Source organism: Ambystoma mexicanum, chromosome 6q, assembly GCF_040938575.1.
Source record: "Ambystoma mexicanum isolate Mex_15411 chromosome 6q, UKY_AmexF1_1, whole genome shotgun sequence".
Taxonomy (NCBI): Eukaryota; Metazoa; Chordata; class Amphibia; order Caudata; family Ambystomatidae; genus Ambystoma; species Ambystoma mexicanum.
Window position 1 is genome coordinate 1,425,121,039 of NC_090937.1, and position 26,112 is coordinate 1,425,147,150.

At 48.0% G+C, this 26,112-nt stretch overlaps 1 protein-coding gene across 2 annotated transcripts in view; it reads left to right on the forward strand.

The window, feature by feature from the left end:
* The window catches only part of LOC138516754 (signal peptide, CUB and EGF-like domain-containing protein 1), a 656,121-nt gene that overhangs the window by 534,329 nt on the left and 95,680 nt on the right, over positions 1–26,112 (forward strand). For both annotated transcript variants that reach the window (XM_069632130.1, XM_069632131.1), the window contains exon 7: positions 25,730–25,842. In XM_069632130.1, the coding sequence (XP_069488231.1) occupies positions 25,730–25,842 (113 nt within the window). The remainder of the gene's footprint in view (positions 1–25,729; positions 25,843–26,112) is intronic.

The following is a 26,112-nucleotide window of genomic DNA, read 5'->3' on the forward strand; positions in this document are numbered from 1 at the left end:
GAGGGTGGTGGGTAACTAGGACAGCTCCCTTTAGACTGGGGCTGGGGACAAGCTGCGATTAGCGCCCTTTCCCTGCAGACGGCCATATTGAAATGTTCATTGGAATTCTTAATGATCATACACTTAATTTAAAATTCAGAGTCCCACTGCCACAAAGAGTTCATATTTTTGGATGTGCGAGTGAAACAACATCAAGGCAAGCTTGAGACTGATCTGTATAGAAAACCCACAGGATCGAATGCGCCCTTGCATGCTTCTAGCAGCCATCCCAAAATTTTCTTCTGGAGTATTCCGTATGGTGAATTTTTAACAATTACCCAGAAATTGTTCTATGCCTTTTTTGAGAAACAAAGTCAAATAACTGCAAGGGGATTTTTAGGTCAAGCATATCCAAAAAAGATGATTGAGCGGGCATACTTAAAGTTCAAGAAACAAAGAGAGGCAAATTCCTTTCTACCAAAAAGATAATTGAGACTAAAGAAAAGCAGTCAGAGTCCCAGTTCATTATCACTTTTGATGGTGGTTCTAAAAGCATTAGAAGAATCATGAGTCAACACTGGCATGTGCTTAGGTTTGTTACAAATCTGGGGAAACCCCTATCTAACAACCACAGCATCACATATCGGCGGTCGACATCTTGTAAAGACTTGTGTCCAGATTTTTGAAGAAAGAACGTATACAATCTGGGCACAGTGGATGGAGGTCTCTAGTCAGGGTTTCCATAAGTGTTTGAAATGCAAAGCCTGCCAATTTGCACTTAACTGCACTACATATGAACATCCAGTATTGCAATATAATTTTAAGATTAAAGGCAACATAACATGCAATACTGAGTATGTAGTGTATGTATTGATGTGTCCTTGTGGAATGTAACGGTTTTATAACACGGCACACTCCAGCCAGGGACTCCTTCCACTGACCATGAAAGTGGTGCGTTCTTTATTTGAGTAGGCCCCCTCAAGTATACTATTGTCCTGATTTTGGTTTACCGCACTGCACACTTTAAAGAAAGGCCTGTTATGAGTTAACATAATGACATTTTTTTCATATTGATATTGAGAACCTATCATAGATTTACCTTATATTGTTGTAAATGTGCTTTGCTGATTTGCTTTCCTTTATGTTCACATCAGTGACAATAATATTTAAACATCTGCTGTCTGATAAGGGGCTGCGAAAACAGGTTTCAGGATTATCACTTTTGCCATTCACCCTCTTATTTAAAAAGATCTTGTATGAAAACAATGAAACCAATGGGTATTCCAAAATTGGTTAAAATGGCCAACATGTCTTTCTATGTTGAGAGCGTAATCCATTTTGGCACCAACACAAACAAAGGACTGATGTAATTCAGTGGTCAAAGTGCGCATCCCCAATTATAAACCTCTTGGTGACCCCCTGTTTTCTGCATCAGATATCTATTTAAATATTAGGCACTCCAGCATTGGGCCATTGATGATATGATAGGTTATTTATATTTTCCAGCATGGGGTCTGGCATGGATTCACATGCTCATGAATATTCCCCGTCGTCAGGCTGGGAATCCTCGGTAAAGAATAAATCCGTATCAGTTTCGTTTCTGATCTGTCTTTCTTAGTAGTAACCAATCGCTGATCTCTGGGTCATACTGCCCCAGCCAATGACTGCCCTCTCCCTAAGCCCCGCCTCTGGCAGCCATCCTCAGATTTTTACCGCACGCTCAAGTGTTGGGAGTCCTCGTGCTTTAGCTCTCGAGTTTTTGCTGCGTTTTCGCACTTTTTCAGGAGATTTTCTAATTTTTCCGGTTTAATCAAGCCTCAAGCTCCACCGTTTCTACTTCCGATAACGGGGACCCGTTTCGGAATTCTTCTACGCCCCTCAAGGGTGAAGTTTTCGTCGAGTTTACGCTTCTTGGAGGATTCCAGAAGATCTGCGGCCTACCTCAACGGACATGGCCCAAGACAAGGGAAGCTTGACGCCCGGATCCAAGCTGTTCAGGTCCTGCCCTGGATGCGGATTACAAAACGTTTTCAAGGAGGACGAGCATTCGCGATGTCTCTACTGCCTTCATGAGGACAAGACGCACGTGGAGAAGGACTGTGCGTTCTGGAAGAACCTTTCGGAACAGACCAAACCAGAGCGTCGTTCCCACTTCGATGCCTGGCTGGAGAAGGGCACAGCAGGTGAGAAGGCGAAGAAAAAGTCTGAGCGGGCTTCTAAGTCCTGTGAGGGCGCCCCGGCGACGGGGGCCCAACAGAAGGCCAAGCACTGCAAGTCCGCGGGCACCGGGAGCGCCGAAAGGTCAGGCTCTTCTGCTGCCAGGCAGGGCGTGACTTCCCCGGCACGTTCAACCATGAGCCAGCGCTCTGGTTTGGGGAAGAGGAAGTCCGAGAACCCAGGTAAGCTGCTGGAGCGGCCCCAGTCGATCTCGAAGGGGGGAGCGAGGCGCTGACCCTCCCCCCAAGGCGAAGGCCCAGGACGCACCTAAGGTGGTGAGGGCTTTGATCCAGCTGGCAAAGGCCTCTATCGAAGTGGTTGCTGCGATCCTGGCGAAGCCGGCTGAGACTACGCCAGTGGAAACGGCCTCTGGGCCCAGAGTATCCCTGCCACCGCGGAGGGAATCCTCTTTCCAGCCCATCGTTAAGACCCCCGTCAAGCCCCCGGCAGAAAATGAGGGGGTGGGGGGGCGGTGGCCATTACAGACTCGGAATCAGTCTCTGAGGAGGAGCTGCTGGAAACCAAGAAGGGCCTCAACGAGAGGTTCATAGGCCTCAACAAGAGGTTCGAGAAGGTTCGATCCCAGGGGACGGTCCCCGCTGACGTGATCGAAGATAGCGACGAAGAGGGCCCAGTGGAGCGGCCATCCCGTCCGTCGCAGCCATTACCCGAGCCCAGGATAGCTCGGCGGCCATTTTGTTGGCAATCCAATCCTTATATACTGAGATAAGGACGAGATTACCACGGACCCCGACGGAGGATCCAGAACCAGGCCCATCGGGAAACCCTCCGAACAAGCAGAGCAGAGTCCACCCCTCTCCGCCCTTCGTGCCCGCGAGGCCTGTAGACCCCTCATCCCCCTCGCCGGACCCTAGAGAGGATATGGCGACGGATACAGGAACGGACGGCGGCGATAGCGGACACCCCATCATCACCCCCCTCGGGCTTCTCCAGCCGACGAAATTGGCTTCTTTCACGCCATGATAACCAGGGCATCCGAGCTCTTCCAGCTCTGCCCTGTAGAACAAAAAAAGGAAGGGTTTCTTTACCAACGACGAGAGGCCAAGAGGAAGACGGTCCTCGCGGTGCCTTTGCTCAACGACATCTGGGACGAGGGGCTTGCTGTCCTCAAGAACCCTTCCACGACACCCGCCAAGAGGGACAGGTACGAGAAGAAGTACCGAGACTCCGATGCCTCCCCCTTGTGCCTCAGGGCCCAGCCCACGCCGGACTCTTTCGTCTCGGCAGCGGCTAAGAAGAAAGCAGTGGGTGTGGCGGCTTCAACTTCCACTTCCCCGCCGGACAGCGAGGGCAAGAAGTCGGACTCCATGGGATGACGAGCCATCTCATCGCAGGCGATGACGATTAAGGCGGCCAATGCCTTAGCGATTGTGGCCCGCTACGACAGGGAGCTCTGGTTCAAGATGGCTCCCCTACTAGACTTCCTACCTGACGACAAGAGGGCGGAGGCCCTACAAATTCTGCAGGAAGGCGAGGTGGCGTCGGATCACGCCATAACGGTGGCATCGGACATTGCCGATACCAGATTTCGCCAACTGGGCAACAGAGTTTGCCTCAGACGACGAGGATGGCTCAAGGCGACAGACTTTCGCCAGGACGTCCAGACCAGAGTGTTGGATATGCCGTTCGACGGCAAGAACCTTTTTGGTAAGGCGGTGGACGAGTCTCTCCAGGCCATCAAGACCGACTCGGAGACGGCCCGGGCCCTAGGGGTACTTCAACAACAATGGCCCTTTCGGAGCTCCATAGGCAGACAGGGTGCCTTTGCCTTCCAAGGATCCAGCGGTGGTTCTTCCACATACCGCCAGGCGGCCCGCTCCTCTTCCCAGGAGGCCTACAGAGGTCGTGGCAAGCAAGGGGGATCCCGCCATCGTCGCCAAGGAGGCAAGGCTTGCCTCCAAGCAAGACTGACCCGGCCGTGTCGTCGGGTCCCCACCGAAGCACCCTGGTGGGAGGCCGGCTGACGAAGTTCATCAGCGTGTGGGAGTCCATCTCCACCGACCGTTGGGTGCTGGACACCCTGGCCAACCGGCACTCGCTGGAATTCCAAAAGAAGTGCCCTCGCATTCCTCCCGTGGCCAGGAAGGAGAATCGCGTCCCTCAACTGCTGTTGGAGGTAAGGGCGATGCTCAAGAAAGGTGCCATCCAGCTCATCCCCAGGAGGCTCCGGGGCTCCGGAGTGTACTCAAGGTACTTCCTCGTCAGAAAGAAGACAGGCGGTTGGCGCCCCATCCTGGACCTGCGTCGGTTAAACAAATACATCAAGGCGCAGAAATTCAGGATGGTCACCCTCCAGCACGTGCTGGGACAGCTGGAGGAGGGCGACTTCCTATCGTCGTTGGACCTGGAGGGTGCTTACTTCCCCATTCTAAAAGGGCACCGGATGTTTCTCAGGTTCGTGGTTCAGGGACGCCACTACCAATTCAGAGCCCTACCGTTCGCATTAAAGTTGGCATCCAGGGTATTCACCAAGTGCCTGGCACCAGTGGCGGCGCGGCTGCGCCTGCAGGGGATCCACGTCTACCCCTACCTGGACGACTGGCTAATCCGGGTAATGACAAGAGAACTTTCCGTCGAACACACAGCGAGGACCGTCCGGCTGCTCACAGAACTGGGGTTCGCCATCAACTACCCCAAATCCCACCTGGTTCCGTCACAAGTAGCACTGTTTCTGGGAGCGAAGCTCGATACAGTGGGGCAACTGGCCTCCCCGTCAGAGGAGAGGACGAAGACCATCCTGGGCAAGGTGCGGTGCCTGCTAGCCATGGACGTGGCCAGGGTGAGGTCCATCAAGTCCCTCCTCGGGATGATGTCCTCATGCATCTATCTTGTACCCCTTTGCAGACTTTGGATGCGTCCGCTACAGCAGTTCCTCGACGCCCGCTGGTTTCAGGCGACGGGCTACTTCGAGGACAGGATCCCTCTCGACAAGGAGTTCCGTTGGGCGATCCTATGGTGGGGTACCCGTGCTCACCTCACTACAGGCACGGACTTTCAAACTCCGGCGTTTCAGGAGACGGTGACGACGGACGCCTCTCTGGAGGGTTGGCGGGCCCACACCGGAGATCTCCAGGCAAGAGACCTTTGGCTCCCGGAGGAGAGGTCTCTCCACATCAACATTCTGGAGCTCCGAGCAGTGTTCTGGGCGCGCAAGTCGTTCCTTCCGTCCCCCAAGGACATGGTGGTGAGGATCTTCACCGACAACACCATGTTCTACATACGGAAGCAGGGGGGCACCAGATCCCCAGCCCTATCCAAGGAGGCCCAGGATCTGTGGCACTGGGCCGTCGCCCAGGGGCTGTTTCTGGTTCCCTTCCACTTGGCAGGAATAAAAACACCATCGCCGACTCACTCAGCAGGGAGCTGCGATCGTGCCGCGAGTGGGAACTACGTCCGGACCAGGTGGATCTGCTCTTTCGCCGATGGAGCAAACCCCGGATCGACCTTTTCGCGACGGCGACAAACTCCAAGTGCCAGAGGTTCACCAGCAGGTTCCCGCAGCCGAGGAGCATGGGCGATGCTTTCTCATTCCCCTGGGACGGCCTGTTTCTATACGCGTTCCCTCCGTTACCGTTGCTGCTCCGCCTCATCAACCAGCTCAAGAAGACCAGGCGCAGAATGATCCTCATCACACCACCGTGGCCGAGGCAGATCTGGTTCCCGGACCTTCTGGACTTGTCAACGTCCCCACCAGTCAAGCTGTCGGCGGACGCGGGTCTTCTCTCGAGAGAGAAGGAGGCGCCATTCTCCATCACGACCCACAGTCACTGAACTTGCAGGCCTGGATCCTGCAGCACTAGAGTTTGGAGGGTACGATATCCCGGCTGACTGCAGAGAGGTTCTTGCAAAATCCAGGGCGTCCTCAACTCTCAAGTGTTACGGTCATAAGTGGAAGAGGTTCTCTGTCTGGTGCCGTGCACAGAAGATTAACCCTCTGCGGATTACGGCACCTCAAGTACTGCGGTACCTAATGTTGCTGGCCAAAGCTGGACTGGCTCACGCCTCCATCAAAATACATCTGGCTGCCATCTCCCGATATACCAGGACTACGGGATGGGCGTCCTTGTGGTCTCATCGCCTGGTGAAGGAATTTATGAAGGTACTATTCCGATCGTTCCCGCCGGTGAAGGCTCCTGCCCCGGCGTGGGAGCTTAATGTGGTGCTGACCAGGCTCATGGGGCGGGGGGGGCCCCATTCGAGCCTATGCATTCGGCGCCTTTGAAGTTCCTGTCATGGAAGACAGCGTTCCTCGTGGCCATCACCTCCGCACGACGAGTGGGAGAGATCCAGGCCCTATCTTGCAAGCCTCCATACTTGACTTTTCATGACACGAGGGTGGTGCTGAGGACGCACCCCTCCTTCATGCCCAAGGTGCCGTCGGACTTCCACCTCAATGAGCCCTTGGTGTTACCAGTTTTCTTCCCGTCGCCTTCGACGCCGGCCGAGAGGACTTTGCACTCGCTGGATGTAGCTAGAGAGCTGAAGTTCTACGTGGACCGCACGAAGAGTTTTCGGAAGACATCACAACTGTTTGTGAACTTTGGGTCTATGAATCAAGGGAAGTCTCTCTCGAAGACTTCCATTTCCAGATGGCTCTCCGGCTGCATCATGCACTGTCACCGGTTGGCAAACCGATCGCTGCCCGGCCGTCAGAGCCCATTCAACCAGAGCGATCGCTGCTACCACGGCGTTCCTGTCTGGTGTGCCCCTGCTGGACATCTGCAGGGCTGCTACGTGGTGGTCGACGCACACCTTCACAAGATTCTACTGCGTCGATCGGGACTCCAGGGAGGAGTCCAGGGTTGGCCAAGCAGTGCTGCGCAACCTGTTCACCTAAGGTGAGCCTGGTGAGGAGGTAAGAATTGCTTAATGTTGAGTTTTGGATGTAATGCTTAATGTTGAGCCTTGCCACCGCCCGTGGTTGTGCATGTGTATACTGCTATGTATTCTTTTATTCATGAGCATGTGAATCCATGCCAGACCCCATGCTGGAGAAGGAACAAGTTACTTACCTGTAACTGTTGTTCTCCAGCATGGGTCTGGCATGGATTGACATGCGAACCCTCCCACCTACCCCTCTGCGGCTCTTCACTTGGTCATACTGCCACTTTGCGTGCTACCAAATCTGAGGATGGCTGCCAGAGGCGGGGCTTAGGGAGAGGGCAGTCATTAGCTGGGGGCAGTATGACCCAGAGATCAGTGATTCGTTACTACTAAGAAAGACGGATCAGAAACGAAACTGGTACTGATTTTTTCTTTACTGAGGATTCCCAGCCTGACGACGGGGAATATTCGTGAGCATGTGAATCCATGCCAGACCCATGCTGGAGAACAAAAGTTACAGGTAAGTAACTTGTTCCACACGCTTAATACCCAGAGGTTTCTAAGTGCGGACCCGGGGATCGAACATGTGTTGCTCCATGTCGTTTTGCTTCAAAGGCGAGCACATTGCCCCTGAGCTATCCTTCCGATTCACTTTCGCACTGCCCCTCGTCGTCACTCTGAATCGCCGCCAACTATATATACCATTAGATTTTCCTCTGCAAAGAGCTCCCGATATTTGAAATGTTTTCTTGCCAAATATTTGCTTCATTTTGCTGCCTCTACTGTTTTTTCAACTTCATTGATGTCACAAGGGAGACTTCCACTGAAGCCCCACGGTCATTGCATTCCTTTTCCTGATGTGCAGCTCTTGGGTCTATATTTCTTCAGGAGTGAATGTGGCACCAGATCCCTCGATGAGCAAACTAGGTGCTATATTCGTGAGAATGTGTATAAAAATGTGCTGGGCCTTAAACCCACCTCCCTCCCCAAAAAGAGTGCCGGTGCTATATCCCCATCAGCGTTAACTTGTTGTTATATCCTTTAAGAAGATGGGCCTGTGAGACTGCATTTAAGTCGAAGCAAGCCAGGCATTCGTTACCTGGAAGAATTGTAAATTGGGAGCTGGCAGCTATATGCCTGGGGCTTCCAGGGACTGGGTTAAGATGTGTGATGGAAGATACTGTCAAGAAGCATGCAGGGTTCTTAATCCTGGAGACTATCTTTAACCCAGAGGGAGACTAGTATCCCTAATTGGCACGAAACCCACACATACTATAGGTTCTGCCTCTTAGACTTTAAACATGGTGGTGGAGACACCATCTAAAAATACCTAATTTGTGGAGCCCCCACCCCTTTATGGCATTATTTTAACTTTTATACAGCGCTGGCTCTACCTAGAGGGTCTTGGAATACCTTACAAGCTTCAAAGGGAGGAGGTGAAATAGAAGTAACTATGATTTCAGAACAGAATATGAACATTAGATTAGAGAAGGGACAGAAGATGAGATGGCCTGGAAGAATTGGGTGTTCGGAAAGGGGAACGTTTGAGGCTTTTGGGGATGATGGAGGAAGGTATGGTACAGATGTGGGATGGGTGGGTGTTCCAGGCTCTGGATGCCCATTGGGTGAAGGCTAGTTTTTGTGTGCAGGTTAGCTAGGAGAGTGGACTGTGCAGTAGATTTTGGTTGGCTTTTCTGGTGTTTGTGCGTTTGGATTTCATGTTGTGAAGGTAGGATGGAGTTTTGAGATGTATGGCCTTGTATACAATAAAGAGCCTCTTGAAAGCAATTCTATGGGATATGGGAAGCCAGTTGAACTTGATGAGAGCTGGGGTGATATGTGAGTGTTTTGATAGGCATAGAATGAATCTTGCTGCTGCTTTCTGTGGGACTTTCAGGGGGATTGGATGTTAGGCAATATAGCTTAGAGAGAACTAGTGCCTGGACTCCAGTACGGAAGTAGTCAAGGTGAAATATTCGTCTTATCTTACGTAAGATATGTAGGTGTAGTTTGCTTTTTCTGGTGAAAGCAGCAACGTGGTTTGTGGTGGTGAAGCCTACGTACTTGATTAGTGTGGAGCAGTGTATGTGTGAGTTGTCGGTGTTGAGTTCTTTGATCCAGGGAATAAGTTTGGGTTTGTGCCTGGGGGCGCAGATTGAGAGCAGGTATTCCGTTTTGGACGGGATGAGTTTGCGGTCTTCTGAGGGGAAGGAGATTTGGAAGTTTCTTTGTGTGTTATCTGCATCCATCCTGTCCAAGGAATACAACATATAGGTTAAACAGGAGGAGGCATGAGGGACGAGCCTTGTGGTACTGTGTATTTGACTGAAAAGTGTCGAAGGAAGTACACCAGTCTAACGGAGCTGAAGAGTTTCATTCTTTGGGACTGGATGTTTAGGAGGATGGTGTGGGGATGGTGTTAACAGCTGCAGAGAGGTCGAGGAGGAATAGAAGTGATGTGTCCTTTGTAAGTGACGCTGTATAGGTGATCCGTGATGTATTTCAGTCTTGGTTCTGTGGCCGGGGCAGAAATCTGATTGGAAAGAATTGATGAGACGGTTTTTGGTGATTTGCTGTTGGAGTTTGCTTGTGACAATGTTCCCGCTGCACTCCAAACATCCTCAAAATGCTCCCCACTCTACCTCATCCACCACAGGGACAGCCCACAGAACAGCTGGTGGTATTGCCATCATATAGAGGGAATCACTTGCACTCAGCAACCCACACACCACCATTCGCAAGCTGTGAAGCCCTCTCTGTTGCTCACTACATCTTAACCATGCCATAAATAAACCCACCTCATTTACCACCCACCAACACTCAAATCCCAACTAATGCAATGAATTATTCTGACCACTACCAATGATCACAGCTACACCTACATTGGATATTTTAACCCAAAATGTTCCAACCATGACAACCCATGTTGAACAGAATACTCTCCCACTACAGCCCCACAAAATATCTCACCTAACCAACCCCTCCCTATGGGCCCACAAAATACCTCCATAGAGCCTGGCAAAATAACCCATGCCACTTCACCAGGAAACCCCTTAAAGACTGCTGTTCCAAATACAAGATGGTTATACATAACGCCAAAGCTGTCCACTACCTCACCCCACAAGTAGCACACAGAAACCTTTTAACATCGAGTCCCACTGCAAACCACCATCCACTCCAACACCCCCTTCTACTTCAGAAGGGAAAAGGAAACATGGTGAGAGTGAACCTGAATCCAACAAGGCACTTCTCAACTCCCTAAGAATACTAAGCACTGGCTAGAGTAGTGAACGCTACAAAATCCTAGAGGGAGTTTAGAGAGCCGGCTCTTAGGGAGACCCCTTTACACCAAGGTAGCTAATGCACGGTAGGGGTTATCTATCAATGTCACTAACCTGGGGCTATGGACGCCTAGGTTAAGACCCCACATGAGACTAGATGGTCACAGACAGATGGGAAGAGTTCAAGCTTTGTCTCTGGGCAGATGTCAAGGATGGACTTCAGGCTGGTCTGGGGTTCAGGTATGCTAATCTCTGGGCTGAGTGCCAGACTGAACAGGACTCTTTGGCTGAGGGCTGGAGAATGGACAGTTTCCTGGGTTACATTCTTGGCTGAGATTTGAGCCAGTCTTCATTCCATCACTGGGCTCTCGGCAGCGTCGGGGACATGCATGGTATGTGGAAAAGACTGCCCTGCAGACAGGAATGGGCTGTGGACCGGTTGGGCTTGTTAGGAAGGATATGTTCTAGATGTATTATAGAATAGGCTATGCTCATGGCTTTTCAGACCTTAGTTCTTGGCTTTGGTGTGGACTGCCCAAAGATGGAGTCTAACTGTAGTTACAAATCATTGTTGATTTTTGGCTGGTTGGACTCCAGGTGGGCTTGCCTCTGGGCAAGAGTGGTCAATGTCTAAGCATGACTGGGATGTGGGTTTGGCTCAAGGTGGGGCTGGGTCCAGGCGGAACTGTGCCCATTGGCTGAATGCTTGTTTTTGTGTGCAGGTTAGCTCGGAGAGTGGACTGTGCAGGGTATTTTGGTTGGCTTTTCTGATGTTTGTGAGTAAGGTGCATTTGGATTTCATGGAGTTTTGAGATATATGGCCTTGTATACAATGATGAGTCTCTTGAAAGCTCTTCTGTGGTATATGGGAAGCCAGTTGAACTGGGCAGACTATGTTTTAATGGAAGCCTCATTTATTATTGCATTCAAGACTGCCATCTGTTATGTTATTCTAAATGGGGAGATTTTATGTTTTAATCCCTGGCATTAATTAACCTTGACAATATTGTCTAGCATGTGTCCTATTCTTCTAGGTTTGTAGATTTATGGTCAGATTTGACCAACATGCAATTTCTGAATACTTTGATGGTTCATGCAGTACCTATAAGCAGCCTAGCTAAATTCAGAGAACTCTGTGGATGTGACCTCTTGCTCGACCTAGCTGCGGTTTGCTTCACCTCAGGCAACAGCCTTTCAGGAAATCACTGAGGTTACGAAGGCCAATTCCCCTCTGCCTAGCGTTTTATTAATGTGACGTGCTGCCTGGCTGGTGGTGTTACATTGCGGTTGTGCATTTGTCTTACTGCAACTGTGTAGTGGGGTATGCATTCTGGATGTGTGGGTTGCACATTATGTGCATGTGTTACGTACGGCCGTCTTCAGCGCTAGATACGTACACTGGGTAGAAAAGATGGGCTTGTTTTGTGCCTAGAATGTCTGTGTGTGTGTGTGTGTAATTACACATATCTTGTCAGTATTGTATGGTTTCATTCAAAAATGCTATCCTTAGTGCATGTGTGTTGGGGTATAGTTTCAGGTGTGCATTTTGGCATTTCTACAATATGGAGATGAATACGCAGGTACCATGAGTTAATTTTACCGTGTCCAGGCGTATTGGAAGAACCCTTTGGTAAAGGGTAGGATTACTGGGCAGTGTTTGAGTTTACTATTGGGCATCTTTGTCTGTATTGAGCAGTATATGCGGCATTGTGCTGGATGGAGGAGACTGTTTTTTTAATATTAATTCCTGAGTAGTTATATTGAGCGTGAGAGGGTGGTTTGTGAAGTGGACACAATAAATGCATACCTGGACCCGCATTGATTAAATGAAGTTATGAGCATAGGATTTCAAGGACCTAGTGGAAAAAGCAAGTCTCTGATTGTATGACTGCTGTGTCTGGCTCGAACTACAGTGCATTGAGAACAAAAGGACTTCTGCAAATTTCATTGGTCTCTGAAGGACTGTAAGGGATCAAGAGTAAGACTCGGACACAGTGGCATCCTGAGTGTGGGTAACAGACTTTTATTTGGCATAAAAAGAAAACAGGTTGGAGAAATCCCAGCACCCCAAATGCTAAGAGTGGTTACCCTGCCTCAGCAAAACTAAGGACTGTCTGTGTCAGGACATTAGATAATTAATCATCCTCCATCCTGTGCGCAAAATCCCTAAACTGACCCTTACACGCTAAACTTAATCTAATGTGTACATGAGATTTTCTGTAACCAAACACTTGTAACTTTCCCAAAGTTACCAATATAAAGTTCTATGGTGCAGCAAAACAAAAGACTAGAGTTCCACTAGGAAAGGGGTCTTCCCTTGCCCTAGATTTCCTCTAGTGGTCCAAATGTCACTTTGTTCCATTTTTGTTCAAGGGGGGAAATGCTCGCCCTTTGAATTTCCTTCAAAGTTCATAATTCACTTGAAAGTACTTCATTCTCTTGATACACAGTTTTCTTGAAGGGTTTGTTCAAGGGGGGAATACCTTTCCCTTGATCCTCCTTGAAGCACATACAACTCGCTTGTTACTTTTTTCACAACTTCATAGAGGGATATTGACCCCTGGACGTGTCTTTTTCCTTTCCCTGGAGTACTCTCTTTCCAGGATATTGCAACTTAATAACTTTACTTTAGAAAGGGGTATTGGTCCTCCCTTTTTCCAATGTACGACAATTTCAGATTGGGATTTCAATCCCCCTGTTTCTCTTATTCTGCTTACTCCTGGTTTACTCACCTGCCAAGGTGTTGCAACTTCCTTACTTGGGTGCGGGGCTTTTCCTCCTGTCATTCACTCTGTTGTATCCAGAAAACGATTATTTTGATATCATGGGTCACCAACCCTTTTTTAACAATGTCCATCTCAGTTTTACTTCTCTTGGCTCTTAATGTGACTCTTAATATTTCGTATCAGTTTCACTATCCTTCCTTGGACTCGTAACACTATTTGTATTTGTATCAATTATACTGTCTCTCTCTTCCTTCTCTTGGGATCTCACGCACTGTGTATCGTAGGCAGCATTCCCCCTGAAGCACCCCAGGAAACCCGTTCACTCTCCCGGGCTTACCGGTATTCTGTAGCCGCTTCGGTGTTCCTAGCGTTTCACCCACAGCTTTGTTTTCACACCGCTTGCTAACATTGAGTTCTGCAAGCTGCTCTGCTTCTGCCTTCCCTCTGTCGGCATACAGCAACTCCAGCTGCCGTTGACAGAGACATGACCAACTTCACCTGGTTCTGTTTCTCTGCATGCTGTGTCTGTCCTCTGCCCAGCGTTCCACAGTTTGCTCCTTCTTGGCCTTCCGAACAGTGTCCGAACAAGTTATCCACAGCTGCATCGTTTGCCAGTCTCGCAGCTTCTCTGCCTGCTTCTTCCTCTCTTGCGGTTCACCTGTGTCCATTTGAAATGTCCCAGTCTTATTTTGCATTCTTCAACAACAAGAATGCATTGTTGGTTTACCATGCCTGGTCATCCATATTTCTCCATCCCTCTTCCTCGTCTCAGTACTTGAAGGCATTGGAGAGGTACACAGTGTTGTTGGTTAGAAGATCGTGGGAATTCACCATCCACACTACAATAAGCCATAACTGAGGGTTCCAAAGGTACATGGCTGTTACTAAGAGGTATATTTGAAGAGTTGTTTTTACTAAACATCTCTCTGCCTCCATGGAGTTTGCCCTCCCTTATGTGGTCCTCCTGCAGATAGCGGCTCCCATGGTCCGAGTCAGGTGGCTTCTGCCTTTCCATGGCCACATAGGAGAAGCTTGCCTCCAGGTAATCAATGACGAGGCTGTCAGATTTGTGTCATGATCTAGAATTTGAGTTTGTACAAAACTTTAGAACAAATGAAGAGGGTGAAGACTTTCTTAATGAAATATAGATAACGGTCTACAACCTTCTTGGGATTTCCAGGTAACTCCATGTCAATAGGGGCACTAGGTCCCAGGACTGGGCTTTCACTTCTCCATCATTTTCCTGCTTGGATGTTGGGCCACTTCAATTGAATAAAATCGAGTTTAGTAAAACTAAGGAAAAAATCAAAGCCCAGGAGTGGTGTAGGGTGTCCTTCATGACATAGACACGGTTTAGTTGATTTTATTTTGGTAGCTGCTTTTTCACCGTAACGAACAGGTACACACATGTATGTCCTGGTTAGCGATTGCAAAGGGGGCGGGAGGTGCGGAAAGTGAGGCAGGAGCGGTTTCTAAGATGGATTTCTAGAATCTGTCCAGGTGGACAGAATTTAGGACACCACGTTAGTTATGATGAACAGGGAGCACTCAGAGGTTAGCCAAAACCCAAGCAAGGTAGATGGATGAGCAGTCAAGGCTTAGTCTCATGAGTGTGAGTGGGGTTATGGGCCCTCAATGAGTCCACACAGTATAATGCACAAAAATAGCATTTAGACACTCAGTTATAAAAAGTTATTTATTTAGGCTTTAGAATACACTGAAAAGTGAAACAAGTAGGTAGTAAAGTCACACAAGACTTCATAGTACAAATATATACAATCCCCATAAATTCAATAAATCGACATCAGCAAACAACGTATCAAGCAATGCAGGCAAGTACAGTAGATGCAATATTTATGGGAGCCAGTCACAAGTTCAATATCCTAACTTTTGAGTCCAAACTCTAAGATGAATGGGCCTTGTGCCAAAAAGTCACAGGGTTCAACAGTGTTTCTCATCAGAATGTGTTCTCTGTAGGAAGGATGCGCTGGGCTTGTAGTGGTGATTAGTTTCAAACTAATTTAACAGTTCTACAATTTTACCTGTCAAGAGGCAAGTTCTCTCCTTTCTTCCAGTCCCAAAGCTATCCCAAGGACAGAATGCCAGACTGAGGTTCGACAACCAAAGGTGAGTGGAGTGGAGAGGAGACAAAGGGACTTGTTCCCAATGTTGTGCTATGGAGGACAGAGTTGCCGTGGGGATCTTTGGGGGGGGGGGCACACTGATATTTTTCATTTACCCACTCCCCCAATGTATCCCCCACACCCCCAGAACTTAGATGTTCCCGATGGTTTGTGTATCATCTGAAGGTCGCTTGGGGCACAATCTTTGTTCCGGTGAGAGGTGCCTGGGAGTTATTGCAGGTGCGGGATTCTTCTGGTTTGGTGCAACTGCATGATGTAACCTGTCAGCTTCAGGAACTTAACAAGATAAAAGAACGCAAGTTCCAGTGACAATCGCCATTGGCAGTCGACAACCGGCGTCCTTCCATTTGTGGTCAGAAAAGCTGCTCCAGGCCAGACTCCCTTGAAGATAGGAAAGGGCAACTTTTGGCAAAAGCTGACAACTACTAAAGTTCCGGGTGTGAATGCGGAACAGTGACGGTTCTGGTGAGATAGCTCACATGAGAGCTGGTCAGGCCACTGGGCAGTTGGGGGACAACTACTGATTTTGTATCTGGCCCACACACTTTCTGGCACCAAGGATCTGGACTGGGACTCGACAATCCCATCACCCTTCCTGGATCACACACAAAGCTGCAGCTTTCCTGGGCAATTACATGACCCAAGTGATTTCCTGACCTGGCAAGGCAGGATAAATGCCAACAATACGGCCAAAGAACAACCGAAAATCTTTTGGGATGGCCATTTCAGAGCACTAACCACGTTTAGTAGCCAAATGCAGTAAACCTGAATTTGCCCACCAAAACAATGCAAAAATGACAAACGTGTAACGGCTGCCACCAATTTCTCTTTAGGCACATATAGAAGTAACCTAAAAATCCCACATGTAAAAAGCTAGGGTGTGGGATTTAAGATGACAGCAGTACGGGTGTAGACGTGCCGTGACTTGGTCCTCCTGATGGACTAGTTGGTTGCGCCCAGAAATTAAGGGGGTGCCTCCTGGGAGTGTGATGTCTCCCTCTCACCCTGCGCATACCACCAGGGCCTCCCAGCAGCTGGGTAGGAGAGTGGTGAACTGATGACTGGTGACGGGCCCATTCCTGAAGTACTGGATGATCCGAGCGCCCCATTGAAAGTGAGCTTGCGCCAGCTTTATTGGGAGTTGGTCCTTCCTTCCCCAAGAAGGTAGCCTTAGCAAATCGAAGCAGAGGAAAGCGAGGGGGTGCAAGAGGCTGGCTGCCCTCAAGTCTCACAGAAAGGCTCCCGCCAAACTACTCTTAGGAGTGATTGAACGGAGAAGCCTGTGAAGCACACTAACAAGGAAAAGTAAGGGGGGGGGGCGGCTGAATGCGTACGGTGAATGCCAGTGTATCGACCCCATAAAACTGTGGACTCGCCGGGGTCTAGACTCATCCAGCACTGCTGGGTGAGCAAAGACGGCCTGGAAAAACTGAGGCAGGAGCAAGAGATCGCAGGACAGGCAGAGAAGGCCCTGCATCCCTCAAATAAGGCCATCATGAAGATGGCACTTCAACAGTGACTGCAAACTTTCCAGGAGACCCTTGACCTCCTTTCAAGAGCAGTTTTATCTCTGAAATCAAATCTCCCCCGATCCATTGCGGCAATAATCGGCGAAGTGGCCCAACTAGCTTAAAGAATGAACTCCATGATTTGGCGGGTGAAGTCTGCGGTAATGGTGATCTCAAGAGGCATTTGAACAGACTACCCCAAAACCTGGAAATCTGAGTGGAAGATCTCAAAAATCGTCCCATTGTGCTAATGAGAATCGGAACCTTTCCGGAGGACGTGGGAGTTCAAAGCCTAAAATGGCAAATCCAGTCATTGTTTGGGGATATTCTGGATGGATGACACCTCGGCTGATGAATAGACAGGGCGCACTAGCCCAAAGAAAAGGGGAGTTGCAGCAGGCCCCAGAGAGATCCTGGTTGCAATGGCTTTTTATACCCAGAAGGAGGAGATATTAGCTGCAGCAAAGAAGGGAGATTCCCTCCACCCCCAGTGAAGCGTGCCCAGATTCAACTATATCAGGACTTTGCCTCAAGCACATTACAGAAATGTAGAGAGCCCGATGGTGAAAGAGCTTGCAAAGAGGGAAATTGGATATAAATGGATGTTCCCATTTTTCCTGCAATTTACATGGGAGGGGACCCAGAGCCCATAAACACCCTATGAGAATGCCTGTCTTTGTTCCACATGTAAGGAGAGGAAATCGAAGACCACACGAATGCTCTTGCTGAAAGCGTGGCTGCTAGGCGGTGCTGGGAGTGGTCCACGGTCCCATTGAGATAAAGGTGGTCCCCACAGGGCCCGCAAGGTAGACAAGGCACAGCATGAGATGATGATGCTGGAGGATGGGGGTTGGGGGACTGGGAAGTCCTGGCACTAGGGTGTTCCCATAGACCTAAAATGGGCAATACAAGTGAAAGAGAGGAGAACTTGGATCATTGCCATTCTAACATAAGGCTGGTGAAGTGCCCATTTAGAGAAAGGGTCAATGTGGTTATTTGCTGAGGGCACTATACTCAGTAGCCCCTGGGGGCGAGATCCAGGACCCTGAGGTTTTTTTGAGTTTTGGGGTTAATGTTTGAGTGAACTGTTTACCTCCAAGCCTGCAACTCAATTGTTATAGCCTAGCAAAAAACTCACCTGCTGAGACAGGACTGTAGGGGAGTGACATGTAGAAACTGCTCTCAAGCATACCACGTCACAGCAGCAAACAAGACCTGTGGGGTACTTATTGGTTTTAGAGAGTAGAATGGCTTTAAAGTCCATGTAGTCCAGAAGGAAACGGAAGGGTGCTATATGCTAGTCCAAGCAAGTCGGGAGGGACTTCAATTTACGAAAGTCACACTATATGCGCCAAATGTGGGACAAGGTACCTTTTATCTGAAACTTTCTTCTAATATTAAGGGGTTCGCAGTTGGGGAAATTATTTTGATGGGTGACTTTAACCTAGTTTGGTCTCCAACCATGGACTGAAGTCACCAGGGGTTGCGGGAAAGCGGCGCAGCTTCCAAGGCACTCAAGCGACTGGTTGAGACTCTACACATCAGAGAAAAATGGAGGGAGCTTAGGGGACAAGAACAGGGGTCCACTTTCTTCTCTAGCATCCACAAAATCCACTCCAGAATAGATCACATCTGGGTGTCGGCACCTTTATTGGCAGGGGTGAAGGGCATCAAGAGAGAAATGGCAACTATATCAGACCATGCTCCGCTCATGGAAACGTTGAGAATTGATATTCCCGCAAAGGGTAACCAGTGAAACAATTGAAATCCCTAGAACAAGAACTCCGGTATATGGGCTGTACAATCTAAACAAACACCTACAGACAAGCCCCACTAGATGAACATATCCAGCTTGCGCACTGTGGCTCTTAAGAACAAGCAACGCTGGAAAAGTCTTATTAGCTACCAGGCAGCAATATTACATCCAGGGGAACAAGGCAGGCTGCTAGCGAGGGCTCTAAGAGGACAGAAGGGATCCAGGGTGATTTGAGAGGTGACCGATGAGAGGGGGGCAAAGGCAAAAGTAACATGTACGGAAGACATAGCATGAAGGTTTGTTAGTTATTACACAGTGCTTTACAACTCTCAATCTCCCCAGCTGGAGCCCAAAGCAGCTTAGCTTGGATCTATCAAGACCCCATGATCGACCCCCAAAGATTAAGAATGTGATGCAGCGATCTCAGAAGATAAGCTGAGTGATGAGGCAATTGCCCCAAAGTAAATTACACTGCCCCTATGGATATCCGGCCCCCTACAAAAAGCTTAATCCCCCTTCTTCCGGCACTCATTCAACCGGATCCGTTGGGCTTTGTCAAGGGATGGCAAGCCTTTGACAATGAGTGGTGCACCTAATCAAAAAGGTGGAGAAAATACATCAGGGCGGTGCTACTCTTGCTAGATGCTGAGAAGGCATTCCACCGAGTGCAATGGTCCTTCCTCTTTGCCACCTTCAGAACTATGGGCTTTGGTGAGCCTTTTTTGAGGATAGTGCAAGCCAACTAAAATGCACACTCAATAAGGCTAGTGGTGAACAATATCTTATCAGGGTCGGTAAACTTCAATAGAGGCACCACACAGGGCTGCCCTCTATCCCACCCTCCTATTCATGGAATACCTAGAACACTTTCTACTACGAATCAAAAAAGCAGAGGATGTTAAGAGGATTCCATTCAGAGGCGCACAGCACAAGATCTCGGCATTTGTGGCCGATATGCTGCTCTCTATCTGATCCAACCGAATCCATAAGGGCGGTACAGAGGCAACTAGAGACCTTTTAGAGAAGTGGCAGAATTAAAGATCAACATAGAAAAGTCACAGATCCTGAACCTGTCTCTACAGTATGAGGAGTTGCACAACGCACAGAAATGTTCATTTTCCTCGGCATCCGAGGGTATCAAATTTGTAGGGTTGACACTGACGGGTAGAATTGGCAAATGATAGAGCCAACTTTGCGAATATGGTGCGCAAAAATAAAGGTGGACCTCCTTTAATGGAATCCACTAGGAGTTTTCTGGATGTGGAGAATGGCCCCTATCAAAATCGTAATCCTCCTGCGAGTGCTATTCCTATTTCAGGCATTACTGCTCCCTTTACATAGCTGATTTTTCAAAGACCTAGATAACTTGTCCTATGCCCACATTTGGATGGGTAAAAAGCCGCTGAGACCTGCAGGATTCGAACAGACCCTACAAATAAAGGGTGGATTTGCCATTCTGGACTTTAGGTATATTATGAGGCAGCTCAAATGTGTATTACTCATGAGTGGTTAAGCACATACAGCAAAATGATCTGGACACAGATGGACAGAGTAGTGGTGAGGAGGCCACTGGGTGATATATTATGGACTCTACGTGCAGACAGACCTAGAAACATGCATTTAAGTCAAATAACAAAGCTAGTGGGGGACATTTGGGACACAATAGTCAAATTAGACATAACCTTTCCCTCACCATTCACGTGTTGCCAAAATGAAGGCTGTTGTTGGATGAGGGACCTCTATGAAGGATCGTAAATCAGAGTTTTCATGGCCTGTAGGCAAGCCTTTCAGCTAGGGGAAAAGGAATGGCACGGGTACTTTCACAATTACGTCATTAGGTCTCAAACCCTGGGATAGAAAAAGCGGCACTGATGCCCCTCACCACCTTTGAGAAATGTCTGGTGTCTGTTGGACGAGAAAGGACTGATCTCATCCCTATACAAATTATTGCAAGACGGGAGAGGCGAAGAGAGATGGAGATAGTTGTGTGAACGGGAAAGAACTCTTCACCTTAGATACCTGGAAAGCACTGGGAAGACCTATGGAAGATTATACCCGACCATGGCGATTCGGATAACAGAAATGTGGTACAATGAGCTAAAAGAAATAATATATACCCAGTAGTCTCCAGTGTTCTGGCGTAGATGTGGGGAGAGGCACTACTGGATGCCTATATGGTCGGGACGGCCCAAGTGACAGGATTTTTGGAAAATGGTCAGGGAAGCCACTCAGGAAACATTTAGAATGCCCTCACTACCTCCCCAGAGGTGTGCCTACTGAGGTTATGAGACTCAGACGCATCCAAAAGGGAGAGCAGCGGGAAAAGCGATAGACATAAAACTAGTAGTGGCTTTATTGTTAAATGGCCAAAGATGGAAAGGATGAGAGGTTCCCACATTTCAGGACTGGATGAGTAAGTTTTGGGAATTTGTATCATTGGAATGCATCATGCATGCTATATAGGACCATGCAGAATTCTAATCAAATTGCGGTTCAGGGCTGGCGTTAAAAGGAGACTTTTGACAATGCGCCTGCAAAGGCTGCAATTACTTGGCATTCAATAAAGAAAGGCAGTGGGACTTTTAAGGACTCATATGCTGCAGGGCAGGCGCTGGGGAGGTGAGTGGGAGGATTTGGGATTGGCTTGGGAAGAATGCAAATAAAAAAGATAATAACGCCAGTGTGATCCTCATTGCACTGCACTGCTGTGTGCAATGTTAACAGGTACAAGAATACAAAAGGGAAGGTTTCCCAGTACTGCCAGTAAAGGTCTGACCAGTTTCCCCATAATAAATCAGCAAAAGGCCAGGGATGTGAAGCTGAAGGCAGCATAGGATCAAAAACAGAAAAAATGATAGGGTTCCAAGGGAAAGTTGCCAAATAGAAAATGTTTCCTGACGGGGGTGGGGGGGGGGTTCTGAAAATTAGGGGTATCGACCATGGTCGCCAGCAAGTGGCAACCAAAATTAAATCAACCGCACAGTGGTTGATTTTAACAACTTAGAACCCACCTGGGGTAACCAGAATTTGGTCAGTGGAGAGGAAAAGGAGAATGGGAAGCAAGAGAATTACAGGGGTATCCTTGGGAGAGCAAATTTGGGATGATCAGGAAGATAGACATCCATATACAACCTTTGCTTCTCCAGATGTTGTGGACTACTAACCAGCTGCTCTAGCTATCTGAATGTGGAGGAATCATGGATTTGTATTTGTATTTATTTTATTTGTAGAGCGCACCAGGTCCGAGGGCATCCGGGCGCGTATTTTAGTTACAACATAAGGCAGATGGTGCAATACAATTACAGATTAAATTAGTTTATCATTACAGTTAGTTATACACATATACATAATGCAGATGCGGTGAGAAGAAGGTCGAAACTAATGTACAGAAGGTGAGGAGGTGGTTAGCGCATGGGAGGTGGTTGGCTGGTAGGTGGTGGGTCTTGGGTGGTTAGCCAGGCTTTGGTAATGTTTTTGAATCTATGGAAGGAAGGTTCAGATCTTAACGAGTTGGGGAGCGAATTCCATAGTTTCGCTGCCATTACTGGGAAGCTGGCTCTGCCAGATCTTTGAAGGTTGAACCGTGGTATAGAGAGGCAATTGGTCTGAGCAATTCTGCGAGGTCTGTTGGTGTTGTGGAAGGTGAATCAGTTGGCTAAGTAAGCGGGTGCTTGGTTAGATAAGCATTTATGAGTGAGAGCAAGTGTTTTCAATTGAATTCGTTGATGGACGGAGAGACAATATAAGTTGCTTCTAGTGTCTGAGATGTGTTGGTTCTTAGGGATGTTGAGGGCTGCTCTAATAGCATTGTTTTGGATGATTTGTAACTTGTAGTTACATCTGTTGGGGCCCAAATAGAGGGCATTACAATAGTCAATTTTCGACAGCACAAGAGTCCTGGTAAGTGTGACACAGTTAGCTGGGGATCGGAAAGGGCGGCTAGCTGTGATGTGTTTACAGGTTTATGCTGCTGCAGAGGATACTGCTTTTGTTTTTCTGACCAGGGATAGAGTAGAGTCGAGGTAAATCCCTAACGTTTTAGTGTCCTTGGAGGCCTTGATAGTGTTACTATCAATGGTGAAGGACTTGAACTCAGGGGCCAGTTTGGATAGTTTTTGAGGAGAGCCGGAGAGCTGAGAATGAGGAGCTCTGTCTTCTCGTTATTCAGACAGAGTCCGTGTTGCGCCATCCAGGCTTGGATGACTAGGTAAATGGCATTCACCGAGAGCGTGTCGGCGACGTGGTCTCCTGAGATTGGGATGAGTATCTGGGTGTTGTCAGCATAATTAGTATATGTGACACCCAGAAAGTCCAAAATATCAAATAGAGGTTTTGTGAACACGTTGTATAACGTGGGAGAAACACAAGATCCTTGTGGTACCCCGCAGGTGACGTGTGCCGGAGAAGCTGCTGCTAGGGGCGAGAAGACACGCATCAATCTTTTGTCCAGGAATGAACTGATCCAGGCTGTGGCTTTATCAGAAAAATGGGCGGCTAGTTTAAGGTGCCGACACAGAATTTGATGATTGATGAGATCAAAAGCTGCAGAGAGATTGAGGAGAAGTAGAAGAGCAAGTTTGCCCTTATCTCTTAAATCTTCGATCTGAGTTTTGAGGTCGATCAGGCCAGTTCCAGTTCCATGACGGGGCCGAAACCGAGATTGCCTTAGACCCAGGAGTTTATTGGATTCAAGAAAGTCTTGAATCTGTAGGTATGCAGCTCAGTCAAGGATTTTTAGTAACAGTGCCGTAGTGTTGGGCCTGCAGTTCGTAGGTATATTGGCATCCAGGGTTGGGTTTTTTTAGGAGCGGGATGACCCAGGCGTCCTTCAAATTATCTGGTACAATCCCTGTGTTGAAGGAGGAATTGGTGAGAGTGGTGATGAATGGAGCTAGCTCGTGGGCCGCTTCTTTAATGATGGGTGCTGGACAGAGGTCCCCTTGGCAGTTAGAAGGTTTAAGGCTATTAATTATATTTTCCACTTCGGTGATAGATGGGGGTGAGAAGCTGAAAGGAGTCGGAGAGTCTGGGATAGAGTTGTTTATAGTTGGGAGAGGGTTAGGTTGTAGGTTAGATTGTAGATTAGCCTGTTTATCGTTAATTTTGACTTGGAGAGTGGCTATTTTACCAAGGAGAGCGTTTTGGATATTAGTGCACCAGGTGCCGTCTTTGATGGAAGTGTCAGGTGCAGTGACAGGGGTTTCCAATTCTTTCAAAATTCTGAAGAGTTCTTTAGTATTAGATTTAGCTTGCTCACTGCGTTTGTTATAAGTGTCTTTTTTGCCTGGAGTATAGCTTCCTTATAATTTAGCGTGGCTAGAATGATGGTAGATTTGTTAACTTCTGAGGGGTTACTTTTCCAATGTGATTCGGTGTTTTGTTTTTCTTTGCGAAGAATTCTTAGTTGGGGTGTAAACCATGAGATGAGCACGTGGTTTAGGTTTTATCAATTTAGAAGGGGCAATGAGGTCAAGGGCTTTGCGCATAGTATTGTTGAAGGTGTCAACCAGGACAGTAAGGTCCGTGCTTAATAACGTTTGTTCATTCAGGACTGGAAGGATGAGAGGGAGAAGTTTGTTGCAAGCTATGTCACGCTTATTTCGTGTGGGAATAGCAGGGGCAACGTCTGGAATGGAGCTGATGGTTTTGGCAGGGATGTTGAAGGTGATTAAGTGGTGGTCGGTCCAGGCACAGGGTTGGTTTGCTTCCACATTGGTTAGCCGACCTCAATTGTGGAATCAATCCAGGATTCTGCCTTTAGTGTGAGTGGTGGTGTTAATATACTGAATAAAGCCTAGATTAATGAGCAGGTTGTCGATCGTCAAGGCAGCCATGTCATCGGGGTCAGCGTGACCCAAGTTAAAGTCACCTAGTACAATAATTTGGGAGTTGGTTTCGGTGTTGTCTGTGAGAATGTTAGATAGGTCTTCAGCGAAGGTGCATAATGGCCCTGGGGGCCTGTAGAGAGGGTGAAGTAAGATGGTGTGGTTAGGGGTGAGGGCGAATTTGGCTGTGAGGGCTTCCATGGATGAGATTTGATGAACTATAGAGAGGTGGAAGTTGAGGGAGTTTTTGTGGATAATGGCAATGCCACCACCTTTACATTGGCTGGTATTGCGGTCATGTCTGATGATGATATAGCCTGTTGGAATGGCTAACGAGAGTAGGGGGTCCAGAGGCTGTGTGAAGCCAGGTTTCCGCGACGGCCATAAAGTCCAGGTCATGAGTTAGGATGAGGTCCTGGGAGGTCCATGGGAGACCTAGTCCTAAACATCTGGCGATCCGCAGCTTTCTCAAGTGATGCATCGAAGGCGAGGGAATATGGTTACAAAAGTAAGCAAGTAGTTGGTTGGCATTTTACTCTATTAAGGTAGCGGGTACCTGTAAGTGGTTGCGTAATAGGTTTGCAATGTGCTTTTGCAGCCCCTGTTGCATGGAAGCAGTTAAACTGTGGCACTGTATACATAAGGAGGTGTAGCTTGATATCCTGTTCAAATTGAAAGCGACTAAAGTGTTTTGGGCAAGACTGCCCAATTGGTGGCAGGTTCAAGAATGATTTGCAAATGTCCTTTTCTCCATCCAGTAACCGTTCAGAAAGGCTATGAAAAGTTACCCAGAGCCATGCCAATGGCTCCGATTCCTTCAAAGCTTTTCCCATTTTCACTTATTGCTTTGAGGAAAATATTTAACCCATTATTCTTTACACAGTCAAGCATATTTATAGCAGACAAAGTGTGACATTATTTTAGAACGTGGTGTGCATTATTAGTATAGTCCTTTACATCGCCGACCCCCTATTTTCCGACCAGTGTTTTGCTGCATGAGTTTTGCTGAAAAACTTAATCGAACATTTTTTGCAATTATTTTTGGGGGCTTCCACACCCAAAGCTTTCAGTTTTGTATTCCCCCCCCCCCCCCAAGCCAAAAAAAATTCAATGGGAATTTTCGGCAAAACATCCGTCGGAAAAACGAGTATCGGCAAAAGGACGCGATACCGTCATGGATGCCTGAACCTTTGGAACTCAGAGCTGAACTGAGTCAGGTGGTATTCCACTAACCACTAGGGAGGGTGGCGGTATTAGGATATGAATTAGGTCTGAATGAAGAGTAAAGACACACACATTGAATACAGGCTACAAAGGGACTCCAGTCGGTGAACAATACAAAGGGCCTTTACCTTTTGACATAATTACAAATGCAGGGAATATGTATTTGAAAGCCAGGTGCTGTTTTCCTAACACTTGATAAGTTCTGTTTCTCTTGTGCTCTCCAGGAATGTCCAAAGGCCCCAGTGAGGCACTGTGCGAGGTCTGTGTACTTGGCGAGTTTCAACCCCTCCCTGGAAAGGCAAATTGCGACCAGTGCCCAGAGGACCATTACTGTCCGGTAGGTTATTGTCTACGACCGAGATGGGTAAACGAGCAACTGTGCCTAGAAAATGTGCATAGAAAATGTACTACTTTCTAAAAAGTCACAACACTGGTACACACCACAGTTTCAACGATGATACAAGGAGACGTGAATCGTATTAGATGTTACGTAGCAGACAATGTGGCTTATTGCAGAACGGAGATGTGCCTGTTGCTTACTTGAACTCTTTTTATTTTATTTTTTTTAAAAATGTTTTTATTTTTTTTGCCTCTCGCCAGTTGCTGA